The 20,455-nt window shown below is 51.0% G+C and overlaps 1 protein-coding gene across 1 annotated transcript; it reads left to right on the forward strand.

Annotated features, from left to right (window-relative positions):
- The first annotated feature begins 8,567 nt into the window (after positions 1-8,567).
- Positions 8,568-14,543, forward strand: GRXCR2 (glutaredoxin and cysteine rich domain containing 2). Its single transcript, XM_031047451.2, has 3 exons — positions 8,568-9,016; positions 10,778-11,017; positions 12,750-14,543. Exons 1-3 carry the CDS (start codon positions 8,582-8,584, stop codon positions 12,927-12,929), a joined length of 855 nt encoding a protein of 284 aa, XP_030903311.2. The 5' UTR covers positions 8,568-8,581; the 3' UTR covers positions 12,930-14,543.
- The last annotated feature ends 5,912 nt before the right edge of the window (positions 14,544-20,455 follow it).

Genomic DNA, 20,455 nt, shown 5'->3' on the forward strand with positions numbered 1-20,455 from the left:
GAAGCAGCGCCTGCATTTGCAACACATGGTTCCCAGAGAATTCCCAAGGGAAACTCCAGTCACCTTGTGGGCACTGCAGGAGGGCCCAGGCTGGGGATCCCAGGAATCCCATGTGCTGAGGACATCCAAGGGCTCCAGGGGGATCTGGTGAGCACTGCCTGGTGTAGGCAGTGGTTACTCTGGGCTCTCTGAGGAGCTGGGTCCATCCCCCCCCCAGCTGCTGCAGTGCTGTGCTGTCCTCTCCTGAGGATGCCACCTTCCATCCCCCTGACAGAGCTTCCAGCCCCTCTCCTGCCTGCCTGGGGCTGGGACGGGGACTTTTTCCAGCCAGCAGTTTCTAAATTGCTTGGTACAACAAAGCAGAGCTCTGATCTTGATTGCAGTCTCTGGGTTCTGCTGCAATAGAAAGGCTGGTGATGTTAACACTTAGCATTTATGTAACACTTCAAATCTTCAAAGCACTTTCCAAATGCTAATTCATCCTTGGAACACCCCTCGGGCTAAGCATCACCCCCACTTTACCTGGAGAAAGCCCAGGGACACCCAGAGAGCATATCAATGTTCCATTTGGGATCGGGATATAAGGCTTTCCTGGTTCTCAACTTAACAGCCAGACCATCCCACTGAACTTTATTATCTGCCACCTCCTCTCCCTTGCAGTGCATCTCGTAATTGGGGTTAGAAGATAAAGGCGGAGCTGGGAAGCTGCAGGTGCTTCCCTTTCATTTAGAACGTCTCTGTCTGCTTCCGATGCTGTAATTAACTGCGGCTGGATGCAGCAGGATGCCTGCTCTGGAGGATGCTGCAGAGGGCTCCTGCTTGGGCACAGCCATGCGTGATCAGCTGCATCCCGTCCACTTGGCTGCAGGAGGTCTCCTGGACTCACCAGTGCCAGACGCCTTGTACCGAAGGGATGGAACTGCTGAAATATGCAGTGCCAGTGTCTCTTCATTGAAGAGGTTTATCATGAAGCTGGAAACTGGGAGACACTGAGAGCAGAAGTTGTTCTGCTCTGATGTGCCTGTCCTTGCTGTGCATAAGCATCTCCCCAGGGGAGCTGTGGCCTCCCCCACCTCCAAGGCAGAGTCAGAAAAGAGTTCAAATGGACCCCAAGCCAACCAGCAAATGCACCTTGTCCCCATTGTCCCACAGAGCTGTGCTGTCCATGAGCATGTCCGTGACCCAGGGACAGGCTGCATGTGCGCAGCCTTGCAGGGACACGTCCATGTGCTCCTCGAGGGGAAGGCTTGCTGTCCACAGCACAGAGCATGGTGGAGATGAGCCCTGTGACCCTGAGAGCATGGAGGGTTGATGGTGGCGTTTCTTGCTGCTGCCTCCCCAGGCCTGGCAAGATGTGCCATGGTGAGGAACACGAGGTCTGTGTTCTCCAGCCTGTTGTGGCAAGTGCCTTGCAGGAGCCTCCGTCTGTCCCATCACCTCGCTCAAACCTTCCTCTGCTTGGTTCCTCTGGGCCAATGTCAGGGGGATTTCTGTGTTCACCTGAGTGTGTGCAGCTCCTCCTCCGCTGGGGCCACCAGCTCGGGGCTGAGCCTCCAACTCACAACAGCACCAGGGAAAAGGTTTTGCCTTTTCCCAGCTCTGAATTGCACACATTTTGGCTGGGCTGTGGTTAAATGAATGCTGCAGCACTGGCGCGTGTGTGCGGGGAGAGGGCATGGCCCAGCAGCGCTTCCTGGGGTTATAAAAAGCCTCTGCATCTCACAAGTGGATGCCACATGCCTCCTCCTCCGGGAAGAGGGACCTTTCAGGCTGTTTATAGCTCCTGGGGGGCAGGCAGAGGGGGTGCCTCTTGCAAGCTGCTATAAATCATAGATCAGAAGCTAACAGCTTGTCCTCCTACCCACCCCCAGGCACAGCGCTGGTGCTGCAGCTGCAGGGGGATGAACGGCAGGACCCAGCCATGTCCCCTGGGGTCAGGAGGGGAATGGGGACTCCCCAGCCCCAGGTCAGGAACCCACTGCCCTGCTCCCCATGGACCACACTTCACTAGTTGTGGCAAGGGATGGCACCGGGCTTGGTGCACGGGGTGAGGCTAATCCTCAGACTGAGGAAATCACTGTGTTTGCTTGAAGACAGGGGCAGGAACACTTCCTGCAGTTTGAAGTGGGAGCTCCTGCCTCTCTATTCTGCTCTCGTGAGACCTCACTTGCAGCACTGGGTGCAGTTCTGGTGTCTTCAGCATAAGAAGGACATGGAGCTGTTGGAGCAAGCCCAGAGGAGGCCACGAGGATGATCAGGGGCTGGAGCACCTCCCATATGGAGACAGGCTGAGAACACTGGGGCTGTTCAGCCTGGAGAAGGCTCAGCAGCTTCCAGTGTCTGAAGGGGGGTACAAGGATGTAGGGCAGGGACTCTTCACCAGGGACTGCAGTGCTAGGAAAGGGGTGATGAGTTAAAACTAAAACAGGGGAATTTCAGGTTAGATCTAAGGCAGAAGTTCTTTCCTGTGAGGGTGCTGAGGCACTGGCACAGGGTGCTCAGAGAAGCAGTGGCTGCCCCATCCCTGGCAGTGTTCAAGGCCAGGCTGGACACAGGGGCTTGGAGCAAGCTGCTCCAGTGGAAGGGGTCCCTGCCCGTGGCAGGGGTTGGAGCTGGAGGAGCTTTAAGGTCCCTTCCAGCACAAACCACTCTATGGTTCTAAGTTGTAATGGGGCCAGCACAGGGCCCTGCTGCCAGCACAGCAAAAGCCTCCCTAAAACCTCCCATCCCCCAAACCATCCCCTGCTGTGTCCAACGGGCAGCAGCCAGTGGACACCTCCCTGCTCCCTCCAGCCCCGGCTCCCAGGGAGGAGTGACCCAGTGTGAACAGGAGGGACCCACAGCCGCACACACCCACTGCTGCTTTTTGTCCTTCGCCTCCTTCCTTTCCTGAGGTGCGCAGCAGCTGGTGGGCAAAACCCAAACACTGGGAGCCCATCTACACCACTGCAGGAGGAGTGGTTCAGGGAGCTGTTTATTAGTCTGACGGGGAGCCGAGTGCAGTCTCTCTGCTGGGTAACTCGAAGGCTTCAGCTATTCTGAAGTAGCTGGAGCAGAGTGGCGCCTACCCAGAAATAGAGAAGTATTTTTAAGTGGAATTTATTCAGTGATTTTCCTTAAGACAGATTGTTATGTGTTTGTTGAAGTGTCATTAGAAGCAGCTGGCAGCGGAGCCAGGCCAGGCAGCAGCAAGTGGATGGAAACCATCCTCCCTCCACCCAGGGAGATCACCCTCACCTCCTCCTACTGCTGCTGCTGCTGCTGCTGCCTGGTCTCTGCACCAGCAGACAATGCCCTGGTATCAAAGCCAGGCCGGTGGCTGCTGAAGGCTCTGCTCCACCATCCTGCCATGGCTCTGGCTCTGCTTTCTGCTCCATTCATCCCTTTTCCCCTACAGTGCAGTGAGGAACCACAGAGCACCAAATCGTGCTTCACAGAGGTTTGCCTGATGAGGGCTGACTGGAGGTATGGAATTCTCACCTTTTAGGACAGGAAGATAAAGGGTTCCCAAGTAGCACTACACCTGAGCACCACCTAACAGGCCTTTGGAGGCTGCTCTGAGCACTTCTCAGCTGTTCTTCATGCAGGTCTGATCACAGGTAAGCATCAGGCTTCAGTTATCTCATTAAACATAGATGCAAATACACTGCTTGCAAGGATGCATCAAGCTTCAGTGTTTCCAGGTGCTTTTGGCAGTGCTGCAGCCCAGAGCAGAGCCCACAGCTCAGTCAGTACAGCCAACCCGGGTATAAAACCACTGTTTGGGGACTCTGAGTGTGGGTATGTAAGAAATTACTGCAGAAGTCCTTCTGTTTTACTGGGGAGTTGGCTTGCCTGTGTGCTGCTGTGGTTGGTCATGGTGTGGTTTTGGGGGGACAGTTTGAGTTTGCTTCCCACCACCTCCTGCTTGCGGAGTACTGCTCCTTGTGGAATGGGGGCCGGAGAGCAGGATCCAGGCTGTTGGTGAGCCCAGTGAAGAGCAGTGTTGCGAAAAGACACAGAGGGACTGAAGTCCTTGTGGTAGCTACTCCATGTGGGCAGACCAGATTCCATGTCTGCAGGCATCCAGGAGCCATGGCCCAGGTAAGTGTCCCTTAAGGCTCATCCCTGCTGGGGATTCTCTAAGAATGGTCAATGGCTTCATTCCCACGGGGTGTCCAGTGGTGCTGTGGCTGCTGCTCTGCTCCCTGCCCAGGACACATGTGTTCTAGCTCCACTCTGGGGCTGCTCTGCTTGGGATGGGCAGGAGCAGTTTTTCTTCCCCAGGTAAAACTCAGCCCTCGGGAATTCCCCTCTTTGAAGCGCTTTTTCCTGGTTTTTATTTCTTTGTGACTTCAAGACTTTAGTGCTTACTCAGGGCTCTTCCCTGCCCGGGTCGGAGTCTCGGGGCTGAGGTGGGTGCTGGGTAAGCTGCTTTCATCAGGGCCTGCGCTGCTCCGGGGGTGTTGAGCTCAGCCCGCAGGAATGCGGCCCCGCTCCCCCCGAGCGGCACAGCGAGACTTTCCCCGCTGCCTCCCTGGGAGCTGGGATCCTCCCGGGGACGGGAAGGCGCGGGTGCAGCCCCGCACCGTGTAACCGGTGAGTGCCGGTCAGCGGAGGGGGAAACAGCCGGGGTTATCCTGTGCCTCCTGCGGAAGGAGGCGGCTGGCGCGGCGGCAGGGAGCCCCGTCGGGCCCTCCGTCGAGGGGGATGATGCACCGCGACTTCACGTCTTACTTCAAATCTAATGAGATGCTCACAGCTCCCCATGGGAGACGTTAAATGTGCTTCAAACAGGGAGGATGTTTGTATCTTAACAGACATCAGAGAATCCAGCCATGAGCTAAACCCACACAAAATCAAGCTTTCCTTTGCTGCTGCATGCATGTCTACTAGTTTTTGCCACAATACCAACGGCTTCATTTCCGCTGTGTCCCAGTCCCTGAGCCTCTATGGAGTGAACTGACAACAGGTTTCAGCCCTCTTTGTAACAAGAAGTTTGGATGGAGGTGCTTAAGAAACCCCATGGCAGGGTTTGCTCACCAGGGGCTGGCGGTGATCAGCATTTCTGAATACATCAAAGGTAAAAAGCGGCTGAGAAGTTGAAAGACGGTACTCCTCATACCACCATGTTCAATGGGGTAATGCCAACACCTTACCCACCATTAAGTCTTGCAACTAGTAACTCCTTCCCTTCTTTCTTTCTGTATCCAAAAGCAGTTTTCCCTACTGTAGCTCCAAGATGAAGCCTTTTCATTAGGTTGTAAGCAAGCAGCTCTGTCTGTGACTCTATGCAGCACAGTTTTGCTCCTGCCTTTACTTGCTGGCCTCTTCAGCACACACAGCACCTGCTCTAACTCCTTTAAGTTACCAGCTAAAATTACCTTCTTGACCTGATGATCTGAACCTTTCTGCTCGCTACTCCCACACCGAAGCAAGTTTTATGCTTGTGTCCTTGTTTTTAAGCTTCTACCTTGCTCCTTTGCTTTCTTCATATCCAATGTGCCCTCTCATCCCTGACCTCTTGCCCTTCCTCATGGTCCCTGATGCTGCTCAGGCTCCTTTTTTCTCTTCTCCAGCTGTAACCCACAGACCTTGCTTTAAGATGCTGTGTGTGCTCAGAATACATCACAGTGGGGAATGACAGGAGGGTTTGGACATTGCTGCAGCTCTTCCCCATCCCGATCCTTGCCTGCCCTCTGCTTTCATGAGGAGGAGGACTGCAATGCTTGCTTGAGGAGGAAGCAAAACACAACCAAACATTTTTCAGCAAAACTTGCAGGTGGAAACATGCCTTCAGAGCCTTACAGTCCACTTCCCAATGGCTTTTCTGTCCTTCTTTGTACATACCCTGCTTTGTTGCAATACATCTAAACCAATGTTACACTCCTCAGGGCAAGGACTGTCTCTTTGCTGTGCAAAGCCTCCAGCAGCTTCCAACAATTGCTTGGTATTGCCTGATGTGGGGAGGAGGGTGAAGAGAGGCTCTGTGCTTGAAAGACAGATGCCATTACAATACAGTGGAACAGAGTCTGAAGCATAGTGCGGTGATGCTCCAGATCATGAAACTTAATGATTTCACTGTTGAATGCAAAATGATTATTGTTGTATTTTTAGCAAGACTTGTGCTAGCTGTGGGAAACAAGCCCACACTGACATGAGAGTGCAGCATGAATGCTGCTGTGCTGGCACGGCTGCACAGGCGCAACGAGCAACCTGCAGCCCATCCATCCTTCTATCCATCCCTGCAACCCATCCATCTATCCATCCTGCTGCTATCCAGTGCTCACAGCTCTGCTGCCTGCCCCAGTGCTGGAGTGAGAGGGGTATGGCTTGGAGACGGGTCAGCACCACCTGGAGTGTCCCTGCTTGGGGTGTTTAGTGTGGGAAGGTTGTTCAGAACAGGTAGAAAATGCAGAAAAGCTGTTCAGAAGTCCTTTCTTTGTGAGGTTTATCTGCAGAGGGACATAAAAAGAAGGCCATACATATCTGAGCGTGGGGTCTCCCTACAGCAAGCCTGAATGGGCTTTGCATGGGACTGTGGGGTGAAAGGGTGAGTTTCACTCCTGCTGCAGCCCTGAGGGGTTTAGTGAGCAGCAAACCCAGCTGAGAGCACAGTGGCGGGTGGGATTGTTCCAAGAGGAAGATTACAGGGCCAGGGCAGACTTGTGTTTTGAATGCACCTGTAAGTAACTGTAAGGGATGGGAAATTGCTTTGCTCGTCTTGCAGCTGTGGTGCTCATGCTTGTGTTCCCTCATTGCTGCTTGAAACTTCACTTCCTCTTTGATTGTTCCCCTAATAAAAAAAAAAATGACCTCAATTAAGGTATCCGGCACAGCAGCGTTTGTGTCATATGGAGACTGCTGTGTGCCTTTGGAAAAGCAGCAATGCTGGGGCCTGATTCACATGGGATTGACAAGAGAAAGGGGTGGATGGAGCTTCCCAGTGCAGTGAGAGCCCAGTTTGATTCATGCAAATCAAGGGTTTTGTGTAATGTGAGCTCCACCTGTTTGAGATAGGATGGGAAACTGACATGGACCTTTTCATAGCACTTTGGAAATGGAAAGGGCGTCTCCGTGATGGAATGTTTACCCAGGCGTGTTCATGCATGTTCACATGGAGGAACATGCATCTCCTACGTGTGCTTACGGTGAGCCCCAGGAACCTGCAAGAATGGCGTCTGTCATGACAGAAACTGCTCTTGGCACATGAAGGCTGCTCAGTTGGTTGAAGGTCTGTGCTGTCTATTCTTAGCCTCCAGCCTTCTGAGCTGCTGCCCCGGTATTTGGAGGGCAAATTTTAATAAACACAATAGATTAGTCTGTTGAGAATGTTAAGCTTTAGAAGCACTGGCTGTGGATTACAAGCGGATAGATAGCCTTGGCACAATGGAGGCAGAAAGCTTAGATTAAGTACCACTCAATGAAACAGCATTTAATAGTAGAAACATACTGATATCATGGAAGGTGAAAGAAGAGAGATTTTAACTTCTGTTCTGGGTGCTTGATACAAACAGGTATCAGGAGATGCAGTCACTCTGCTGATGCATTTTGCACTAAATCCACTCTGTGTTTTCCCTTGGATGCAAAGATGAGTCCCAAGTGCTCAGCTGGGGCTGGGCTTGGTGAGTGAACTTTCCAATCTGGGATCACTGGTGGGGATCAATGGGGATGGGCTGTTATGGGAAGGTACCTCGGGTGCAGGTTTGTGTGAGTGCTGAGGGGGTGCAGTCCCGAATTGAAGCTGAATGCAGTGGCTGGAGCTCCTGTCATGCAGAGCTGTGCGGTGCAGAACAGAGCCCCTTGACCCCGGCTGCGTCCCAGTCCCTTCTGTTTCGAACCACGGCAAACCTCTGCTCTGCCTGATGGAGGCATCGCTGCACTGAGCTCCCTGAGCACAGGCGAGGGATGGCAAACGAGCTGCGGATGGGGCCACAGGCAGCTCTCGGTAGGGCACTGTCTGTTAAACATGAAAAGCAAACCCAGATTGGCCAAAAGGGCCTGGAAGGAAACCGGAGTTACAAATAGGGACTGAAAGCTAAAGAGAGAAAATCTTAATTAGATCTCCACAACCTGTAGAGGAGCACATTTGGATTAAAATGAAATGGAGCTTTGTACTCTCCGGATTCAGTGCAAGAATGGAAGAATTATTCACATTTGCTATTTGTGAAGCTGGATTGCTTTTTCTGTGAACTTGTCTTTTTAACTTCTCACCTTGTCAGAAAGCTGTGAAAAGCTGCTGGGATGGTGTATTTGGGGTAGTTCTTATCGCAGCACATAGCAGAACCATTTCCATGGTTTCAGAACATGGGCAGAGTTCCCTATTTAATCTGATCCTCCCCACGTTAACTCCTTTGCTCTTGTGGCACGCTGCTCTGTCCACCCTTCACCCACCTGCCTCACTATTCACTACCACTGATATTTTCTCTTTGTGAATATCTATCAATATTTAATAAGGTGGTGTCAGTGTTGTTGTAAGATGAGAGGAGCTACCAGAAACCTTGAATTATGCATTGTGTGGCTGCAGGAAGCTGGGCAGGTTTCTTTTGGACCCAGAGCTCTTGGAGTTGATCTCCAGGAGCCGCAGTGAGAAATCCCGGTAATGGAAGAGCCCCAGAAGAAGCTCAGTGCTCGGCACGAGGGGAGGCCCCGCAAAGTGAGGTTCAAAATATCATCTGCCTACAGCGGCCGAGTGTTGAAACAGGTGTTTGAGGACGGGCAGGAGCTGGAGCTCCCGGCCAAGGAGCACTCCCGGCGCTTTGTGCGACACTGCTTCGAGCCGGAGGACCGCTGGGCTGCGGAGCTGCCCGAGCGCAGGCTGCTCCCGCCGGCCAAGCTGAGCGCGCAGAGGGTCAGCATATTCAAAGAGGGGCAGGCACTGGGCCTGGGCAGCTCCTCGCCTCTGCTCGACCGCCCGACCGGAGACAGCTCCTGCCAGGTAAGTGCTGTCGCCCCGCTGGGACCGGCGGCAGAGAGCCCGGCTCGGCACTGGGGACAGCAGCCTCGGACTGAGCCTCGCTCCAACAGAGCGCTTTTGGTCAGGCCAGGATTTAAAGGGATCTGCACCTCTTTACCCCACACATGCTGTGCTCTGCTCACTGCAAACGGCAGCAGCTGCCTGCTCGGCAGCAGCCAGAGCAAGTGAACAGCATCTGCTGGGCTCCAGCTTCTCAGTGGGTCCATTTGCATCTCTCCATTTTGCAGACCAATATTTCCATATATATTAGTATCTATGGAATGAGATGATCTTAAAGTGCTTTCCAACCCCAACTATTCTATGATTCTATACATAGTAATCCTGATGCACTTAACCCAGGCAAATGTAAGGTGGATATTCTCTTAATTAGTTACATTTAAGACATTGAAGGTGCATGACTTCAGCTGGCAAAAAGATTAGTGTCAACAGCATGTACCAATAAGACTGAGCCAGGCATCTGCATCCCCTGGCAGGTCAGAATTCCCCTTGGGCTACTTTGGAAATCCCCGTTTAGTTTCACTGAATGTTTTGTTAACATACAGTTAATGCCATTGATACAGAAGTGTCTCTTTATTCCTACTAAAAAGGGAGTACATGTGTAATTTATGCTAAATTGGTTGATACACAGGGATTATGCTCATTTTCTTACACAGATAAGAAACCTATGTATTTGAACTACGGTTAACTGATATATGGACATCCACTTTAACTGAAAACATCACATCACCATGACTCCTGCCAGCAGCCAGAGCACCAATGTGATCTTATCCCCACATGAATTTGTTCTGCATTCCTGGGAAATGCTCATCTCTATTCACTGATTTCCATAACCATAAGTACCTTGAGTAATCCCAGTGCCCAGTATCAGTGTTGTTTAGTGTCAACATACATTCGGTCTGTGGAGACACCAAGTCTGTGTAACAACAATGAGGCTTTAAAGGGCCAGTCCCATTCCCAATGTGCAGCCAGTGCCTGGTTCCCAAGAGGTCCACCAGCCCATGAGACCCTGGTAGGGTGTTTCTCTATGGGAATGTCTCCTGCATCACTGCTTGACACAGATACTTATAGAGAGGGAAATAGGAAGAATGTGTAAAGCAATAGGCCGTGGGAGCTGCCACCCGATCCCCAGTACAGAGGGGAAGGGGCCAGGTAGCAAAGTGCTGTGTTCAGAGGCGTGCTCACCCATACCACACTTTGCTTACAAATTACTAGAATACAAACCCAAGTGAGCCCAGAGATTGTTTAGGCTGGCTGCTTGGTGTTAGGAGCACAATTCAGCATTAGATAATGAGGGGGGTTTATGATCTGACCCTTTTTACAGCATTAATAAATTACACAGAAAAGCTTTATTTTAAGTCTGAAAAACCCTGTCAAAGGCTGCAGAATAGGTCACTTTCATGGGGAATTTCTACTTCTGACAACACCCATGAAAGCCCCCTCTGGCTCCCCCACTCTCCAACTACTCAACCTTCAAAGCAACGTAGGTCAGTCTCTGGTGCAGGGGTTGCTTTTCCATTGGTGCCAACACCACTGCTCTTAGAATTGTGCCTTGATTTTCTCTTGCATATGGGTTGGAAGGAGAACTTACATCCCGAAAGCCTTCCCCACCCAGAATGAGACATTCAAGTGAGGTTACTAAGGCCTGAGCGAAGTCCTGGTCCGATCTGCATCCCATCTCTCTGAGCCCTGTCCTACTCCCTGCTCTGGGTGGTGGGAAGGGGGGTCATGCCACAGTGCCAGCTGAACCTATGACCAGGTGGAGGAGATGGTCTGAAAGCCTGGTCTACAACCAGTGGTTGTAGAGTGTATTTGTACAGGTGAGACACTGATAAGATCCTTCTCCAGCCTTCCCCAGTTCTAGACTTTGGCAAGATCATCATCTACACAAACAACCTGAAAATCATCCGTGCACCAATGGACCAGAAAGAGCTCATGAGAAGAATCATCCAGACTGAGGGAATAAATGACTGGGCCTTCATATACCAGGAAAAGAAAGAAAGATTTGGTGGTGGACATAGAAAAGATGTGGAAAAAAAGGTTGCCTGCAACCAGTATGTGCAGGTAAGAGAATGGCAAGTGTTGTTTTTCTCTTAAGGCTGTTGGGTTTTACAGTTGAGTATTTCTAGCCAAGCCCCATCTATTCCTGAATCTGGCCCTTAACTAAATTTGGATGAAAAGCATGGCTTTGTTCCTGTTTCCCCTCGGGAGATAACTGACCAATGCTGCACTGCAGCATGTGCTTTGGGGGGGCCACTCTTCTGTTTCCGGATGCTCAAGTATCTTACTTGATTCTTCCCCTGGAGGCCACTGACTTTGATGTAGCTTGGCTTAGGTCCACCCTTTGTCACCCTCTTCCACTGGAATAAGAGCAGGCCAGGCTTTCTCCAGCCTGACCAGGCTAAACACAGCTGCTCTGTGGCTGAGACTGCCGGAGGCTAGCATTTTAATATCAGCCAAAATAAGGTTGTGCCTTCCACTTGTTTCTCATGGGTTAGTCTTTGCTGGTCAGAATCCAAATTAGTCTGACCGTAATGTGATCCCACAAAACATTGTGTTGTCGTGCAGGGCAAACATGAAGCATTCCAGTTTCACAGATCTGGTGCAGGTCACTCTGGTCCTCCTGCACCCCTGAGCCTTGCCTGTGGCTTCATGCATAAAGACCCCACAGCAGCCCTGAGAAACTGAGGAACAACGTTGGCCTTTGTCAGCTTTGAAGGAAACCTCATATTCAGAATAAGGGCTTTAACATAAGAGCCAAGGTTCATCTACTGAGGACCTATCTGAGCTACCAAAAATCACCTCTGGCATTTGAGAGAATACATATGGAGAGGGACCTCTGTGAGGTAACTGATTGCCTTCCTCCAGTCGCCCTCACTGAGGAGCACGCTTTGGAGGACAGCAGCTCCTGTAAGGCATTGTTCCAGAGAAACTTTTTAACCTTGGAAGAGCTTATGTTCTCCTTGATGTTTGGGAGCAAAAAGTAAAACTTGAAGGTCCTAAAACAGATTTTTCAAGAATAATTTTGGATTTGCTCTACATTAGTGTTATGAGCATTCATTTAAAGATGACTAAACCACAGCAAGGTTATTCTTTTGAGAACTGAATTAATTTGGATGATCAAATTCATAAGCAGGCACCAGTATGAAGCATAGCAGGCACCAATTCCCGTGTCTTAGTTAAACCCTTGCTCTATAGTGCCAGGTAAAGCAGAATGGCTGCGCAGGAACAATGCAGGACTCTGAACAGAGTGAACCTGCGCTGTGCTGTACTCTTCCTGATGCAGACATTTTATATCCCTGGGCTCTGTGGGAGCATTGGATTTTGAGCTGGGATCTGAAAGAAGCAGTCTGGCACCCTGGAGGGAGGTGCAGGCACAAGGGACAGCTTGAAAGCAGCTGGGCCTGTCGGTGGTCAAGGATGTGGGGGGAGAGGGCAAGGAGAAATGCTCAGAAAATGAAGCTCCAAACTGAGGATGTGGAGCCTGGAGGAGGGATGTGTTAAATGACGGGAAGCCAGGTGCTGTGCAGAGCCTGGCAGAAGGAGAAACATGAGTTTGAATGCATTGTTGTAAGCCCTGTCACGTTAACTTCTCGTCTTCTAGAAGCATCTGCAAATTGTCCCCTTTTACTTGAAGATCTTGCTGTTGAGAACTGAGTGTTATTGACAGGGTGGCATGTCAGGAGCAACAACTATTTACAAGACCACAAAACAGCAGTTCTCTCTTTCAAGTGTGTTACTGACTTTGGCATCTGATACCCAGTAACAGATCTTTCTTGTGATCTGTCTCTTTCAGGAAGAAGATGATGAACATGGTTGTTCCCAGTGTAAGGGGTCGGGCTCTGCCCCTTGCTCCCTGTGCCATGGAAGCAAGTTTTCAATGCTGGCGAATAGGTTCAGAGAGTCCTACCGGGCCCTGCGCTGCCCAGCATGCAAGGAAAGCGGCTTGCAGCCCTGCCACATTTGTGCTGCCTGACCAGCACTGCTGCTGTGACCTGCTGCGGAGACTGAGCTGTTCCACCTGCGGGCAGCCCAGCTGTAACACAGGGTTTAGGAGGTGGGAAAGGCACATTGCTCACATTTCACTGTGGATGTGAATCCTGTACCTCTGCTACCAACTGCCCCTCCTGTATGTGCCTGTCTGCCCGCCCTCTGAACCAGCCCAGACCCCAGGGGCTGCAGGGTGGGTGTTCACCAGGTCAGGTCCCGACCCATCAGTAGCATCACTGAATGCAGCAGGAGTAGGTGCAGCTTGGGCAGGGTATGTGTGAGGGTGTGAAGTGTGTCTGTAACACTGTACGGTGCCTCCCCTGGGTTTAACTTGCTGAATGATTTAGAATTACACTGGCTTTTGTAGTTAACTCTGTCCCTGCCCTACACTGTCACAAGCATTTCCCAAAGACTTTCTTTCCTTACATTTGCTTTAGTGGGCACAGTGCTAACTTTGGGGTTTGATTTGTGGGAAGGAATTGAAAACCCTTTTCAAACCTGGAGCTATAAAAATGTACGATACTTTATTAATACAAAATTAAGTTTTTAGCCTACTTATGCGGAAGTGCTGAACCAGAATTCCCTGCACGATGCTCAGCACTTTTCAGGATCAGGATGATGATGAGCAGCACTTCTGTTGCCTAATATTAATCCCATGTTGTAATCTGCAGAAGGTAAACTCTAATTAGGTGAGGTGAAGCAACGATGTGGGGTACTCTGCAGGCTGCCACTGGTGGCATGGAGCACAGGGGCTTCACCAGGCTGAGGCAAACAGGGAAAACAGTATTTTTTCCCCAGAGCATTGACTTATTACGTTATACATTCACAAGTAATGTTAATGCAGCCTTAACTTGTGTACTGCCTCTGAGACTGATGAGTTAAGAGCCTGCTCACATGTACTTCGTGCTGAGGTTGCAAGCCTAGACAGGGAAATTTATGGCCAAGTTTCTATTTTCCTATGGTAGGTTATAAGATTTCTCTGCAATACTTCAGTGGTTAGGAATTATGCTGGTTTAGCTCCTGGACTTCCACGTGTCTCCTCCTGCAGCTGTTCAGTGAGTACCAAGGGTTTAATTTCCAGAAAAGTGCATAAATCTACAGCAGGTACTTGATTGGCTTCATTTATCATAGCAGGATCTGCAACACAAACACATGTGGTCCTTGGGGTATTCACTGAGCGGAGGAGACCTCGCAAATAGTCAAGTGGATCTCCTCCCTCCAATTTGACCGGTTTGATCTCAGTTTGCTGGGCCTAAGAGCGTGCTAGCAGGATACGAGAAAAGCAAGCAGACGAAATTGTTGCCCGGTAGTTTTACTGTTTACAATGACCCAGATGCAAACACGCATTTACAAAATCAGTATTTATTGTTCTTCGGTAATCACGATGTTTCTCAACCACTGTAACTCCTCCTGGCTGTGTCAGCTATTCCCATTCATCCCAACACGTCACCGGGGCGATGCTCGCAGCCTAGCTATTCCCTTATCCATCCCGGATCCCGCAGTGTACAAGGGAAGGCAAGGCTTGTCCGTGCCCAGCGCCGGGTTACAGCGGCACGGTCAGAGCGGTGCTCCCAGCCCGTCCAGCACACTCGGTTTAACGCCTGACTCCATTCACCCAATAAACGCTCTTATTTTACAGGAAAAGAAGCTCTGAGCATTGGGGGGGGGGGGGGGGGGGGGGGCGACGTTGAGCCAATGGGTGGAAGCGTTGCTGGGTTCGGTCCCGCTGCAGCCAGCGGTGCTCGGCGTGGGGCGAGGAGCAGCCCCGTTCCGCGGCTCCCCGCGGCCGCGCACAAGATGGTGGCGGAGGAGCGGGGCCGGCAGTGCGGGTACCGGCACCCGCTGCCGAGGCGGTCAGCGGCGGGAGCTCCTCACGGCAGCGTCACCGGTGGCTCTGCCCCGGCTCCTGTCCTGCAGTGCAGGGAGCGCAAAGCGGCGCGGGCGGCGGGCGCTGCCGAGCTCTCTTGCGGGCCCCGCTTTGGGGCCGTGCGGGTGCCGGGCCCTTCCTGCAGCTCAGAGCTTGGGCTCGCGTTGGTCAGAGCTTTTGCTTCATGCTTGGGTAAAAGAACGACTTCTGTTTTCCTGCCCTTGCGAGGTGCGGACCCCTGTGTCGCTGCTCGGTGCAGTGCGGTTTTTGGCCTGGTAGTGCAGCAGTTGTTAGACTGTTCAGGGGGCTCTGAATTGGAAACGTTTTGCAGTGGCAGTGAACTGTGTTAACGGCAGGTACACAGCTTTTCCGTGTGTCATCTGCTCCAGGCAAAACAGCATCCTGCTGAATTTTCCTTCTGAGCACAGCTGTCTTTCAGACCTGAGCTCCAAACTGCCTCAACACTGTCCTTTCTGCTGGTGTTTCCCTTTGAACAGCAGAACACAAATAGGGATGAATTCTAATCCTTATTAAAGCTGGTGCTGGGCTTTTGCCCTCTAGCTGTGACTGGTGTTTGCAAATACCAAGGTGAAAAGCAGCACGGGCTCCACTGTATTTGTTTTGGCCACGTGTGTTTAAACACTAAGGATAGAAGGGAGCAGCTGCATAGAGCAGGGCATTTCCCTGGGATGAATCCCTGGGCTTGTGAATGTTCTCTGCAGGACAAGATGTTTAAACCAGTGTTGACTTTGAGCCAGTTCAGCCTTGATGCAGCCAGCTTGAAACACAAGGAAGGATTTTTGCCTCAGCCACTGCCTGTTCTTGGCCTGCTGTTAGCAGAGGTCTGGCTTTGACAGAGGCAGTGCCCAGAGGAACCCAGAGCAAGGTGAGCAGCCAGCTCTGCCACCCGAGTGCTGGGTGACTGCTGCAGAGCAGAGCTCCAGTTCATGGGCAGTGCTGTGGTGACCTGTGGTTAGCAGCTCCCAGTGATGCCATCTGGGTGCTGGGAGGCAGAGAGTGCCTCTGATAAGTAACCTTTTCCTAAGAATGGTCAGATCCTAAACCTGGCTTGGTTCTATGGGTTAGAGCAGGAGTGGAAGATGGTATATTGTGCTTGTACCAAGAAATAACAAGTTTTTCCTGTTTGCTGGAAGCCTGTCAAGACAATACTGGGCTTGCCAGAGTCACCAGGCTCCTGCACATGATCTCAGTGGGTCAGCTCCTGGTCCTCAGTGTCCATCCTGTGAGGGGATGACTGATGAGATACCCAAATCGCTACAAGATGTGCTGATGTGGGTTTGTTTTAATTGGCTGCCTAATTTTCTCCTGGTGGTTGACGGCTCAATACAGAACAGAATTGGATCCCTGCAGTGGTATCCTGCCTTGTGATTGGAACCCAAACTGTCAGGCCTGTGAAACTCACTTCCGAAGGAAGAACCCCAAATATCCTCACAAGCTGATGTGCCAGAGCTTTGAACAGTAAATGCAGGCAAAGATGCTTACTCTGGAGTCTTTCTGGTTCTCTTCTGTTTCTGTCAGCCATCTACAGGTACCCTTTTTCTCTTTTGCCTTAGAACAGGACTGTGCAAAGACCCGTTCCCGTTTTCTGAAAGAAAAGAAAGGTAGAAAAGCAAACTCTTTTCCCTGTGTCCCTGCGGCAGGAATCCCGAGCTGTGTCTGGCAGCTTCGGGCAGCCAGCTCTGCTGACCGTGTGGCTTAGACTGCCACACGATGGCAAACCCACGGATGTGCGCTGAAAGACTCGTTTGAAAGCTCTGGAGAGACTCAGCAGAGGAAGCAGAGCACCTTTGGCTCATTTCCTTGAGCGTTAGAAGCTGTTAGAGGTGAGATGAGGAGTGGAGTCAGTGCTTTTGATTGTGAAAGAGCTGAACCAGGGCACAAATGCAAATGGAACTTGTATTCTGTAGTATATACGAGTCCATATGAGTTGAGAAGGGCAGTTGGAGGTGAACAGTGAAGCTAATTCCGACAGCCAGCGGCACAGAGCGGAAAGGTTAAAATAATCCTCGTTTGTATGTGGCAGCAAAGTGCATTGCATGCTTTTAACCAGGAACTTGATACGATTGAAGAAATAATTGCCCTAGTTACTCATAAATGCCACAGTTAAAGTTGACTTCAGGGCTCCTGCTCTTGTTCTTGCTGTTGCCACTTTGCAGGTTGAACCTTTGAATGTTGTTATGTTGCAAAACAGGATGGGAAGGTGACACCAAACCAAAGCAGCTGGGATGTTTCAAGGGCATGTTTGTGCCAGGACATCTCCACATATTGCCTCCACTGGAGTGTTTTGCATGTGGGCTGCAATTTATGATCTCTGAGGATGGAGCATGGAAGTCACTTGCACTGTGGAATGCATTAGCGTAGGCTTTCTTACTTCTCTGTACTGTTCTGGACCCCTCTCCCCTGGTGCATGTCCAGGTTTGGTTTAAAGTATCCCTGCACTGCAGCAGAATTACACCCAGCTCCTCTAGAAACATCCTCTTCACCACAGAGATGCGTGCTCTGCTTTTGTTACATGGAATGGGTCAGAGCTGAGTGGTACCCTGATGGACAGCCTGCACGTCAGGTGCTGGGGTTTGTATCTTTGTGTGTCAGTTCAGAAATACGCGGGAAAACATCCCGCATTTGCCACGTGTTTCTGGTGAACACAGCCGCTCGTGGTGGCTGTGGAGCACATGCTCTGGCACAGCACCTTCCCCAGGCTTAATGCAGGTGTCGCTTCAAAGTGAGCCCGTGAACTGTACGTCAAATGCATGGTGCAGGTGTGACAAACTGGTTTGTGTTTGAAATCAGTGCGTCTGCATGGGAAAGGGTTTGTATTCATTGTTCTTCAGCACAGGGGTGATCTGTGTAAGGGCAGATTCATTTGTTTCTGTTTATTCACAACTGCCACCCTTCCAAACCAGGGGCCAAGCAGAGGGCTCTGGAAAGGTCCCACTGATGCTGCAGCATCACTGCTTCATTTCCTTGCAGTTAAACCCAAACAAAGGGGCAATATTTATGAATTGAAATATTGTTATTTTTGCAAATCTTTGAGGCTGTCATTTTGATTTATGTTGGTTGCATTTGATCTTGCGTGTAAAACCAGCCCTTCATTGCTTTGGAATAATTCATTTTTATACAAATCATTATCTGTAACCTGCAGTGATTTCTCTGTGCTGCTGAACACTGTGCTGCTTTTAGAGACTTGCTGTTTCCCTCAAATAACTTCTAAGAAACATCACTGTGGTTAGGAACTGCTGCTTTTGATAAATGATCGTGCACTTTCCAGTTAGGAAAGGTATGTGGGGGTCTTAATTCTCTGGATTCAGAAAAATGAGTAATACATCAATTCTGCTCGTTATTGTTTGTAGAAAACAATCAATACACCTGCAGGAGACCAAACGGGAGCACGGGAATACTTTATCTCATTTTAATTGTTTTTTGCAAGTGGAGAATGGAGTGCTTCAGTTCTACTAGGAGTGAAAGGAGTGGGGACTGTGTAACCACCTGGGTACCCCCGTGGCAAGGGGTCTGGGTACTTCCAAACTGCTGTTTGCTTGTACCTGTGCAAGGGGCTCTGGCACCTTCAGGGCACACTCGTGCCTGGCAGCCGGGATAGAAAACAGTCATCTGAAGTGGTGGATAGCTCAAAAGCAAAGTCAGCTTCGTGCCTGCCGCCGTCACCGGTTTGTCTGGAGTCCTCTTCGTGTGAGGAGAAATGCCTTTAAAATTAGCAAATCTGGAGAGAAACCCCCTGCAGGACCTCATCGGGACTGCCTAACCGTTAAAGCACGCGCACTCCGAGAGCTGTTTCATTCCGCAAGGGTCCAGCGCTCGGGGCGTCCAGAGCCAGCCCCAGTGGCGCCGCAGCGGAGCGGCCTGAGGCCGGCGCTTGTGCAGGGGCAGCGCAGCCCCGCGGGGCCGTGCGGGGCCTCAGCCCGGACGGGCCCGACCGCTGCTCGCCCACGAGGTGGCGTCGCGTCCTCGCCCGCCGGCCGGAGCGCCCGTCCGCCGGAGATGCGCGCTGCCTGCGCTGCGCCCCGAGCCTCCGTCCGAGCCTCCGCCGCGCAGCGCAGCACCCCCGGGCCTGGTGTACAGGGCACGGGAGCGGTGCCTTGAGGCTCCGGGGCGCAGCCTGACCGCTCCCGGCACCGGGGCTTCTGTCCGGGCTGCAGCGTGGGAACGGCGCATGGTGGGAGCTGCGGCGGTCGGGCTCGGCCGCGGTCAGCAGTGGGATGCAGCCACCGCTCCTGGAGCGGCTCCAGACTGGAAGCCCTGTGCCCTGTCCTGTGCCCAGGGCAAGGAGCGGGGGATGAGGGTGCTGGAGCCAGTGCCCGTGTGCGCCTGCCCAGCGGGACAGGGCATTATCCGTGTGTGCGCCGGTCACGGGACAGCAGGACTGAAGCTGTTGGGACAGGGACGGGACTCCTGTGCCCCTGGTGCGGCAGAGGAGGGCTCTGGGACTGGGTTACTGCGGGCTGAAGGACCAGCCAGGCTGAGATCTCTTTATTCTCTGCTGCTGTTAGCTTTGGCATCCCCCAGGGAGCAGAAACCTTGCAGGGAGGCTGTGTCGGGCTTGAAACGCTGGTTTTGCGATGTTAGACTCTCATGGCCATTACATCTGCTTGACTTGTAATGTTATTTCTTTTGCTGTGCTGTGTAGAAAATTGAGTCTATTTCTGTTTAAATACTGGGGTAATAGAACCTACTATTTAGTGAAAGATTTATGTAAATGGCTCTTTGTTTCACACGATTGGGCCTTAGAGAGTGTAAGTTACATCGATAATGTAATTATGCCACTACTGCCATTTCAAAGCAGCACGTCGTGGAGAAGCCTCCAATTTCTGTGTAGAATAGGACTTGAAAACCTTGTGCTTTTAAAATCAACTTGTATTCTGCAGCCAGAAAGACTAGTGGAGCTGGATTATAGAGCAGCCTGTTCTGAGCCTTAAAATGCAATTTTCCCACCTTCCCTAAAACTTCCCAACTTCCCTACAACTTCATTGTACATATGTCAGTCTGGTGGTCATCATTGTTTCTTCAGTCTGGCATTTGTATTAGCATGGAGGTTACAGTAACTTTGGAGTATTATTTGAGTCCAATGAATTACCTTGTACTTTACAATTCGGAGTTCATTATGCAGGGTTTCTCCTTTGTTTTCTAATCCTACTAAGCTAATCTTACTAAATTCTTCCTTTCTGCTAACTTGAATGGAGAATGCAAAGTGTTAACATCTGGAGCTCATACCTGTTGAGAGAAACTATGAAAATGCTTCTGACTTGACAAGTGACAGCAATTCTCTTTCACCCATGTGAGCAGCAGTAATCTTTACCCTATGCATTTTTATCCCAGTATCCCAGTCCCATGAGAAACACGTCATGACTGTGGAAACAATGCAAGAAAAAACAGGTAAAACAGGTAACTGCCTGTTTTTTCTTGCAGAGCTGAGTAAAACCTTTCATAACATTTAAGATTAACTATGTAATAGTTGTATCTCAGGAGAAGCTGGGCACTGCAGACCTGCCTGGGATTCCTGCCTGCTGGACTTTGTATAGGCAATACCAAGGAAATCTACTTTAAGTATTTTAACTGCATTAAGCATTTGAATTTTCAGCTTATTCCAGGGCTGTTAGATGTGTTGCTCC

Source organism: Melopsittacus undulatus, chromosome 10, assembly GCF_012275295.1.
Source record: "Melopsittacus undulatus isolate bMelUnd1 chromosome 10, bMelUnd1.mat.Z, whole genome shotgun sequence".
Taxonomy (NCBI): domain Eukaryota; kingdom Metazoa; phylum Chordata; class Aves; order Psittaciformes; family Psittaculidae; genus Melopsittacus; species Melopsittacus undulatus.